Here is an 11,492-nt window from a genome sequence, read left to right as displayed (position 1 = left end):
TCTTTCTTTCTTTCTTTCTTTCTTTCTTTCTTTCTTTCTTTCTTTCTTTCTTTCTTTCTTTCTTTCTTTCTTTCTTTCTTTCTTTCTTTCTTTCTTCTTTCCTTTTCATTAATATTATTACATTTTTTTCTTTGTGCTAATATTCTAAAGATACATATTCTGAACACTAGGATTAATGGATCAAAGGGCATGATTATTTTTGTAACTTTTATTGTGCACTGCTAGAATATTTTTCAAAAAGATTCTACTAGTTTGAAATTCCACTAACAATTAATGAGTGTACCAGTTTCTTTACAGCCCCACTAGCACTGAGTTTTAATTATTTTTGCCAATTTGAGGTGTTATCTCAAAATTATTTCAATTCTTATTCTTTTTAATTATTAACATTTAGCATTTTCAAGTGATTATTAACAATTTATGTTTCCTCTTTTTAAAATTGCTCGTTTGTAGCCTTTGACCATTTATATATTTTGTATCAGACCTATGAAAGTTTTAATAGTTTCTTATATACTTTAGATGTCAAGTTTTAATATGTCACATTTGCCATAAGTATTTTTTAAATCTGTTACTTTTATTTTTTTATTGTATTGTTTGGGTTGTACAGAAATCTTTTGTTTTAATGTAATCAAATACATTTGTCATCCTAATAAGTCCCTCTAATTAAAAGAAATATTGTCTCCTCTTCACAGTTCTGATAAATGCCCCTTTCTTCTATCTTTTCTCTTTGTATGCTTAAGTCTATTATCTAGCTAGAATTTAGTGTGGTATATCACATGAAATATGAATCCAAATCCATTTTCCACTAAATTACTAAGCAATTTTTCCAAGTCCACTTATTAATAATGAACCATTTCCCCAGTTTTTGTCTGCCAAAAGTTTATCATATTTTTAGTATTTTATGTGCATTTGGTTAGATATCTGGCACTATAATGTGTTCTATTGAACTATTTTTATATAATACCAGATAGTTTGAGAACTACTTTACATGTCTGGAAGTATATGACTAATAAAATTACTTGTTTTCCTAGCTTTCCTTTAATTTTATTGACTATTTATTTTTCCATATACATTTATTGCTTTCATCCATCTCTATAAATGAGCACCTATTTTGAATGTTATTGCCTTAAACATGTAAGTGATTTTAAGATTATGGTCATTTTTATTATATTAATCTGATCTATCATGAACATTGACCTTCAATTATTTAGGTATTCCCTCATTTCAACATTATAACTCTGTTGTTATCCTTTTATAGATTATCTAGTTCTAGATAGACTAATTTCCAAATTTTTTTAGAGTTTTGTTGTTATTATAAATTGGGTTTCATATTTGTTTTCTTTATTTTTAGTGCTGTTAAATAAAAATTCAAATTATTTTCCTGGGTTGATCTTGAATTCTATGCCATTGCTGAATTCATTTATTGTCACCATTAACCTCTTGGTTGAAATTGTTGGATTTTCCACTGATACAAATATGATAGCTGCAAATAATAATATTTTGAATGATTCATTTCCAATATTTTCTTCTTATTTTGTTGAAATGACTAGAATTTCCAAAGCCATGTCAAATAAAAGTAATAAAAATGGGCAGACTTGATTTGTGCCTTTTTTGGTGGGGATGTTTCTGTTTTTTCATTGCATGTTATTTAAGCTTTGTGCTCAAGGTAGATAATTTTATTATAATAAGGAAAAATCCCTCCATTTTTATATGGTTTTGTATTTTCATTATGAGAAGATTTTAGAGTTTTTCAACAGGCATTTTCTGAAACTATTAATATAATTAAACAAAGATTTTTGAGTGGTTTTTGTTTACATGTTGCATTATGTGAATGTTTTTCTGATAATTAGCCAGGCTTAAATGCCTTATATAAATCCTGTTTTGTTTTGGTGTATAATTTTAAAAATATATTGCTATATTTATGATTAATATTTTGACATTTCTATACCTATATTTTATTTGTTATTGTTTCTTTTCCCAGGATTTTAAGTCAATACCATATTTCCCTCATAAAAGTTACTGGGTAGTATCCCATCATTCTCTGTATTTGTAAATAACATAATCTATGTAACACAGGGATTATTAGTCCTTGAAAAATTTGAAAGAATTGACCTGTAAATTCATCTGGAACATGTGTTGTTGTCCACTCTGGAAAATATTCTCTAATTAGGTTTTAGAATGCCATAGCTATTTTTTATCTTGGTATCTGTGAATCCTACTGACTAACTTCTTTTGCTTACTTTTTCTTTTGTGGCTTACTCCTCTTTTTCTTTCAGTTATTTGTTTTTTCAGCTCTATTACATCATGAGCTTGCTATTTTTATTACTTATTGATTGAGGAGCAAGGCGGGGAAACCTATATTTTCTTCAGATTTTGGACAAGCATAGAAAATAAGGAGGTCAAGAGATACCTCTCTGATCAAGTCTGGAATTTTGGAGAGTCAGAGAGAATACTCAGTGTTCTAGTAAGGTTTCAGATATCTTCCAGAGGCCTGGAACAATTTGGTTCTGAATCTCCCCCTGAAAAAGGATCTAAGGACATTGGCGATTCTCTTTAGCTCAGGCTGAATGTTGAGATTGGGATGCTAGAGTGACATCCTGGCTTCTGGTGGAGTGTGTGTGTATGCTGCTTCCTGACAGCTTTTTGGAGTCTGCATGTGAGTAGTAATCATTCTTGAGATGATTATGTGCCTGACTGGCTCTGGTTAGTACATGTGGCAGAATAAAGGGTAGATAAAGTCCTCAGCAATTTATGATGCATCTCAAAAAGGGGGCAGCTGGGTAGCTCAGTAGATTGAGAACCAGGCCTAGAGACGGGAGGTCCTGGGTTCAAATCTGACTTCAGACACATCCCAGCTGTGTGACCCTGGGCAAGTCACTTGTCCCCCATTGCCTAGCCCTTAACACTCTCAAAAAAAAGTCAGGAGGATAATAGATCATAAATGGTTCTACTTGGCATGCTGAAGGAGGTAGCACATCGATACCCAAGGATTGTAAGGATGAAGGGTAAGAGAAAAGAATTTGGGTGGGGGTTAGAATGTTGCACAAGAGGAGTGTGAGACAAAAATTTGGGGGGGGGGGACAGAATGTTGTACAAGAGGAGTGCTCCTCTTATGCAACATTCTGTCCCCCCCAAATTCTTTTCCCTTACTCTTCATCCTTACAAGATCTAAGTTTCTGTATAGGCTTAAGGACTCCAGGAAAGCAAGATATTTGACTCCACAATCAGTTGAAATAATGAAAATAAAAATATTATTAATAATAATAATCTCTCTCTTTCTCCAGAGGTAGCATGATATAGTGGAAAGAGCAGTAGAACCAAAATCAGAAGTGACTTGAATTTGAATACAATCTCTGATAATTGTGTGACCTTGGGCAATTCACTCAATCTCTCTCAGTCTATTTTTTACTTTAAAATGTGAATAATCATACATACATCAATCTTATACTGTCAACTTCAAATGAAATAATGTGTTTAAAATGATTTGCAAACTTTAAAGTGCTTTACAAAATGCTGCTTCTATTATCCTATGATTTTTATACATTCATTTTTTTTTTCTTTTTCTTTTCCACTTTTTTTAAAAATGGAATTTGGAAGGAGTTGGACAGTATTTCTAATTCCTGGAGGAGATTTAGGCAGAACTGGCTCCTGTCCTATCATCTTGCATGAAGTCTCATCAAAGATTTCTGAGATATTTCAAAGTGGATATTTTGGGGATAGTGACCAATCCACTGGGAAAAAACCAATAAGATAATGAGACTTTAATGACAATGTAACAAAATTGAACAACACATTAAATTTATATAAGTAACTAATTAGCTTTAGGTGCATAATTATGCCAAAGAAACAAAAAATGGGCAAAGTACTAACCATCAACTTCTTCGAGGGTGAAGGGATCTGTATGCCACCCATCCTCTTTTTTGGCAGGCTGCACATCCAAGTGACCATAAAAACACACAGTGGGCTTCTTCGGATCATTACCAAGTTCAGCTAGAAGAACAGGAGGTATTGGAAGGTTCTGTCCATTAGGTAGCTGCAAAAATACAAGTGAACATATTAAAATATTATCAGTTTGTGACAGCTGGATAGCACAATGGATAGAGCACCAAGCCTGGAGTTGGGAGGATCTAGGTTCAAATCATTCAATCATGATTGTCTAGCCCTTTTGTCTTAGAATCACTCTTTTGTCTTAGAATTGATACTGAAACAGAAGGTAAGGGTTTAAAAAACCCAACAAGACAGTATTAGTCTTATCATATAGCTTGCTTTCTCAGTGCATAGGTGAGGGGCCAGAGATAGGAAGAGAGTTTAAAAGGATTAAGTAAATAAAAAAGAAGGAAAAAATAGGATGTCTTCTGGAGAACCTGGAACCTAGGATTAAGAGTCTCATGTATTTTGTATCATGATGTAGCCAATAACTATTTCTTTGTATCTTGGTTTTTTTCCTATTTAACTTTACTATTAATATTATATCTCCCTATCTTACCTTGTCTAGAATTATACCTAGTAAGAATGAGAATTTTATATTATTCCATTTCTGACCTGGCCTGGTTCATCCTTCTTTAGTAAATCCATTGTATTTCTCCCTCACCTATCTCTGTCCTTCCTGGTCCTGAAGTTTCCCATATTAATGCTGAACTTAGTACAGATCCTGATTGGCATAGTCCATTCATTACACCTCAAAATTCCAAAGTTTAAGAGATATGCCAGCCTTAGCTTCTGGTGAGATTATAAGAATGTACCACTACCTGGCTAGGTTTTCTATCTCTAAAATGTATATTATATGACTGATCTTCCTGGGAAGTTGTGGCAAAACTTTATTAAAAATAAAGTGTTGTACAGGAAACTGGTACAAAATTTTCATGGCAGATTTTTCTGATAAAGGCCCTATTTCTCAAATATATAGGGAACCGAGCCAAATTTGTAAAAACAAGAACCTTTTCTTCAGTTGAGAAATGGTTAGAGGATATGAACAAGAAATTTTCAGAAAAAGAAATCAAATCTATCTGTAATTACATGAAAAAATGCTCTAAATCACTACTGATTAGAGAAATAAAATCAAAACAATGGTAAGATACCACCTCATGTGTTCTAGATTGGCTAATATGACAGAGAAGGAAAATGACAAATGCAGAAGGAGATGTGGAAAAATTGGTACACAATTGCACTACTAGTGGAATGATGAACTATTCCAACTATTCTAGTGAATGATTTGAAACTATTCCCCAAAAGCTACAAAACTGGGTATACCCTTTGATCCAGAAATACCACTACTAGGTCTGTGATTCAAAGAAATCAAAGAAAAATGAACAGGACCTATTTTTTTCTCTCCAAGCAAGATAATAGTTTCATTAGCATGGCATGAACCTAAAGATTTAGCAGGTCGATACTTAGCAAAATCCCCTGAGAGGAGACACAGCCACTTCTTATAAGATTAGAACAAAGTACAGGTAAGGAAAAGATACAGTTGGAAATAGAATTGGCAGCATCATGGAGGTGAGGACAATATGATTAAATAGCTGAGGCATGGGGTACAATAAAATTGGTTGGCAGTTGGGAATGAGGAGCTGGCAACAATCCCCTACTTCCCTCCTGTGACTAAAATGTTTGTTATTTTAATCCACCTGTAGGGTTAGTCATAGTAGAACCAACTTCTTTGTATAGCAAATCATACATTCTTAAGGGATATTTGGTGAAGTAGAGACACTAAACCAAAAAAAGCAAAAAAGACTCCATGATATCCATCTGTATCTCTCACAGATAGCAGATTTTCTTGGAAGGAAGAATAGTGATTATTTCAGTAGGAGAACTGGATTTCTTTCTTTCTTTTGAAAAGGACCTATTTGTACAAAAATATTTATAGCAGCTCTTTTCATGGTGAACTGGAAATTGAAAGTATATACATCAGTTAAGGAATGGCTGAACAAGCTATGGCATATGATTGGATGGAATTCAACTGCTATAAGAACTGACAAGCACACACAAATGGTTTCAGAAAAACCTGGGAAGATTTATATGAACTCATGCAAAGTGAAGTAAGCAGAACCACAACAACATTGTACAAAGTAGTAATAGCAGTATTGTAAGGATTATCAACTGTGAAAGACTTAGTTACTTTCATCAAGACAGTGATCCAAGACAAATTCAAAAGACCCATGATGAAAAATGAAAATTAAAATAACCCACCTCCAGAGAGAGAACTGATGAACTAATGCAGACTAATACATACCTCTTAATTTTTCTTATTTGTATATGTATGTGTGTTTTTTCAACATGGCTAATAACAAAATCTGTTTTGCAGGACTTCAAGTATATAAGTAATATCAAGTTGCTTGTCTTCTCAAGGAGAAAGGCAGAGAATTTAGTACTCAGTTTTTTAAATGACAAAAAATTTCACATATGATCATGGAATTTTTAATGAAACAAATGTAAATATATCTTAAATTAAAAAATAAAAATAATGTGTTTTCAACATATGAACAAGCAATATCTTTGTTTATTCATTCCCTTCGATGAGTCTTTGAAGGTCAGATGCTCTGAGATCAATAAGAATAGCTAATAATAGTTAATATTATCTAGTGCTTACTATATAGCCAGGCACTGGCTAAATACTTTATAATTATTATTCCATTTGCCTCCTCTCAACAACCCTGGAGATAACTGATATTATTGCCCCATTTTACATATGAGGAAACCAAGGTAAATAAAGATTAAGTGATTTGTCCAGGGTCTTACAGCTAGTGAGTGTCTGAGGCTGTATTTGAATGTATGTCTTCCTGATTCCAGCTGCAGCATTCCATCCACTGTGCCACCTAACTGAGATTCTTTCTGGCTGTGTGACCCTGGGCAAGTCACTTAACCCTGTTTGCCTCAGTTTCTTCATTAGTAAAATGAGCTAGAGAAGAAAATGACAAACCACTCCACGAGTACCTCAAATGAGGTCATGAAGAGTTGGACATGACTGAGATGATTGAATAACAACAGGATTTAATCTAATTAATTAACTTTTTTCTTTATTTTTTACATCAGTGGGAGCAGCCTCTTTTCATTGGCTTTATAGCTGGTAGAGTCTGCATCTTTTAAAAAAAATTATATATATTTTTTAACATTTTAAAACAACTTGAGTTCTAAATTCTTTTCCTTCCTTCAGCCCCTACCCTACCCTTTGAGAAGGCAAACAATAGAATACCCATTATACATGTGAAGCCATACAAACCATAAGAAAAAAGCATAAAAATAAAGAAAAAAAGCATAAAAATAAAGTGGAAAAAATATATTTCAGTCTGTACTCAGAGTTCACTTGTTTTATCCTTAGAGGTGGATAGCATTTTTCATTTTGAGTCCTTTGAATTTGTCACAGATCATTGTATTGCTCAGTGTGGCAAAGTCTTTCACAGTTGATTTTTGTTACAATATTGCTAATTACTGTATAGTACCACAGTCTCCTGGTTCTGCCTGCTTCATTTGGCATCAGTTCATCTAAGTCTTCCTGTATTTTTCTGAAATCATCTCTTTTGTCATTTCTTATAGTATTTTTGTTTCATCACAACTTGTTCAGCCATTCCCCAATTGATGGACATTACTCCAATTTCTCTTTGCCACTCAAAAAGAGCTGCTATAAATATTTTTGTAAGTATAGATCCATTTCCTCTTTCTTTGATCTTTTTGGAATAGAGATGTAGTAGTAATATTGCTGGGTCAAAGAGTATGTACAATTTCATAGCACTTTAGGTGTAGTTCTAAACTATACTAAATGGCTAGATCATGAACAGTGCATTAGTGTCTCCACTTTTCCACATCCCTTCCTGCATTTGTCATTTTCCTTTTCTGACATGTTAGTCAATTATGCTATCTACTATATTATGTTATATATATATGTATATATTTTAAATGGTAACAAAAAAAAACAACTGCTATTTCCCCTGTGCTATTGTTCTTAAACAAAAATATTAAATAATCTTAAAAAAATAAATTAGATGGACAATTGAAGATCAGTGGATTCCATTGGTTAACAGAAGTAAGATGAGGCGCATTACCTGTTGATATCCCATGTCTATCGAATCCACAGCGGCTCCTAAGTGTCGAAGCTTGTCTGCAGCTATGTCCATCATCTTGAAGATTTCTTGTCTGAAGTGAGGCAGGGGCTGAACAGAATCACTCTCAATGGCCACCCATTCTTTAAGCAACTATGAGGAAAGTCAGTGATCTAGTTAGTATAAGAAGGGAGATGAGGGAGGGTATAGTGATACCTAGAGAAATCTGCCCCTTAAGTATTCATCTATCAAATCTCTATCTACTGAATTGCCTTCTTTTCCCTTTGTCTAAAAACAAGCAAACTATAATCAAAATGGTAGAAAGATAGGAGAGGAACTAACAAAGTGTCAGTTATTATTGGAGTTATCCAATAAGACAGAGTCTTAGCAAAAAAAGGAGGGAGTTTTAAAAAATTATTGCTATGAGATGTATAGTTTTTATTAAGAACTTCAGGTATAGAAAGTTTTCAAATAAGTATGTCCTTTTTTTTTGGCCAATATAATTATTTCATGAGATCAGAATGTCAAGGGACCACCAATACCTTCCTTTTTAATATATTATCAAGAATTAATCAGGTTTATATGCCTTTGGAATACTGGCCAAGAAAGAATGAATCTTTGTTCCCTGTTGAGAATTTTTAAGGATTTTGGCCAGCCTTCTCTCTTTTGACTTTTTCCAGTAAAGGGTCATTCTATGACCTTGCCTTTTTTTCTCAACTCATCTTGGCTACTACTCATTCCTATGTTACTTTAGTACATCTTGGAATGTAGTACACCAGGTTTGTTTAAAACAATAAGAATCATAAAGGGATTTTTAGATTTTTTTTGTTGTAAGTGATTTCATCGGTATAGGAAACTTTCTAGTGTGGAAACTCGACTCAGACTAATAAAGATAATCTGTTATTTGTTTTAGAGAGGTCCATAGGATACTAAGAGGTTAAGTGACTTGTTCAATAGTCACATGGTCCATATCAGTTGAAGGCAGAACTTGAACCCAAGTGTTCTTGTTTCCAAGGATAGCCTTGCAACCAAGAGGCCAGACTGCCTTTCTTCCAATTGTCTCACATTGAAATTTAAATGACTGAATCTCTGACTTGGTACCTTTGTTTGAAGTGGCCAATCAAATCTCTGATCTTCTGTACTTTTTGATTGATATTATGGTATGGTATCCTTTTTAAGTCTATATTTTTATTTAAATGATTTTCTCATTGAAAAATGAACTTGGACTCTTGGTTTTAATATTCTACATCTTACATTCCATTCATGATCTTTCTAGATAAAATCGCCTGTGTTTTTGTTGACTCACTTCTAATAGAGTTCAATTGTTCACCAGGGGAGAAAATTCTGTTTTATCCAAGTACTTTCTTTGGTTGGGAATTCAGAGGGCGGAATTCTAGCCTGGATTTTTTGCAGCCTTTTTGATTTCTCTGTTATCATCATTGCTGTTACTTGGCTGTTATAAGACTGGGTATATTTTCAGGGATAGAGAAAGGTATATTTGTATTTCAAAACTCAAGTTATGTTTCTTTCCTATTAATGTCATCCTACTCAGTAAATGCTCATTAAAATGTCTAAATTACTACCAATTTAATCATCCAATGCAAAAAGAAAAAGTAGATTAAGTCTTGGGCTATTCAACTGTACAGTAATACATATTTGTAACTTAGTGCAAAACATGAAGTGACTATAATATAGATAAACAGCAGCCCAGTTTCATAAACAAGAGCACTGGACTAAAAATCAGGAAGACCTGCATTTCAATCCTCCCTTGGACAATTATTACTTGTGTGACTCTGAGAAAATTATTTGGGCGTCCTGGGTTTCAATTCCTCATCTGGATGGAATTTCAGAGATCATAGGGTCCCACATGTGGACCTCAGAGATCATCTTGTTTAACCCTCTTGCTTTACCCATAAAGAAACTTAAGACTCAGAAGAGAAATAACTTGTCCAAAATCACAAAGGTGACAGAGTCATAATTTGAAACCAGGTCTTCTGATTCTAAATGACTTCTTTCTCATATCACACTGCTTTTCAGAAAGGAATCACTGACAATGTATCCTCTTCATTTGAGGACTAAATGCACAAATTGTACATACTTTGTACATAGGCTTTTTTTCCTCCCCTACCTGAACAAATTCATTTTGATGAAGATCAATGTGCTGGAAGATATTCTCTAACACTCCAGAGGAGGGAGGAGAGGAGGAGGAGAACATCCCTCCCTCAAGAAGAAGAAGCACCGTGAAGACAGAGGAGGCCTGCAAATTCAGGAGGGGAAATAGTTTAAAATAAAATCAAGAACATTTACTCAGTCCTTCACATAATTAAAACCCTTCTCCCAGTTAAAGAAACAATTAGGCTAAAATGCAAGGCATTAGAATTAAAAATGTACTTTCATTATTTCACAAGAAGGTGATTTTTTTAAATCAAAAGCAATTCATGAAGACCATACATGAAGGTGCAGGGGGCCATTGCCATGTTTTTGAGTAGTAAGAGTATCTACCTTGATGACTAAATCATAGTTTTAAAGCTATAAGGGATAATGATGATCATTATTATAACAATAAATAATTTGTAAATTTAGTGCATCTATTATGTGCCAGGCACTGGGTTAACACTTTACAAATATTGTCTTATTTAATCCTCACAACAAACCTGTGCTATAATCCCTATTTTACAGCTGCAGAAACTCAGGCAAAAAAAGTTTAAGTGGTTTATTTAAAGTCACAGAGTTGTCTGAGGCCAAATTTGAACTCAGGTTTCTCTGACTTCAGATCTCTTCATTTATCTATTGTCCAATCTAGCTACTTTTTGAGGCCACCAATTCAATCTTTCATTTCAGATGAACAAACTGACCTTACAGGATGGTTAAATTATTTGTTCAAGGATATACAGAGTAAATCTCTAAAATTAGGAGTTGAACCCCGATTCTCAAATTGTAGACATGTTCTTTCCCTATATCATGAAGAAATTTTTGTGGCATAGGACAATTCATTCAATCAATATCTATTAAGTGCCTTTTAAGTGCAGAAGGAGCCCAGAAAAACAAGTTGCTACTCTCAAGAAGGTTTTACTCTACCAGCTACATTTCCTTACATTTTACCTCAAGCACAGTATTCGTGATAGTATCAAACTTAAAGCCAAAGGACAATCTTATAGGAAGACCCACTTTATTCCTAGGAGATAACTCCACACTGTAGGTCTTCTCTATATTAAAAAAAAGTAAGTTGGCATTAATAATTACATGTTTTAGAATCATAGGTTCATAAAAAATTGAAATTGATAGGAAGGAAGAAAGAAAGGAAAGGGGAGGGAAGGAGGGGAGGGAGGAGAGAAAGAGGAAAGGAGGGAAGGAAGGGAGAGAGGGAGGAAGGAAGGAAGAAAGGAAGAAAGGAAGGAAGGAAGGAAGGAAGGAAGGAAGGAAGGAAGGAAGGAAGGAAGGAAGGAAGGAAGGAAGGGCAAT

General features: G+C 33.8%; 1 protein-coding gene across 1 annotated transcript in view; it reads right to left on the bottom strand.

The window, feature by feature from the left end:
* CNDP1 (carnosine dipeptidase 1) overlaps positions 1-10,281 on the bottom strand; it is a 50,120-nt gene extending 39,839 nt beyond the window's left edge. Inside the window, exons 1-3 of the mRNA XM_044658103.1 lie at positions 10,159-10,281; positions 8,034-8,183; positions 3,868-4,030 (exon numbers count right to left, since the gene is read on the bottom strand). Coding sequence (XP_044514038.1) covers positions 3,868-4,030; positions 8,034-8,183; positions 10,159-10,245 — 400 coding nt within the window. The 5' untranslated portion in view covers positions 10,246-10,281. The remainder of the gene's footprint in view (positions 1-3,867; positions 4,031-8,033; positions 8,184-10,158) is intronic.
* Positions 10,282-11,492: the final 1,211 nt, after the last annotated feature.

This window comes from Gracilinanus agilis, chromosome 1 (assembly GCF_016433145.1).
Source record: "Gracilinanus agilis isolate LMUSP501 chromosome 1, AgileGrace, whole genome shotgun sequence".
In the NCBI taxonomy this organism is placed as follows: domain Eukaryota; kingdom Metazoa; phylum Chordata; class Mammalia; order Didelphimorphia; family Didelphidae; genus Gracilinanus; species Gracilinanus agilis.
This window is presented reverse-complemented; position numbering and strand designations above follow the sequence as displayed.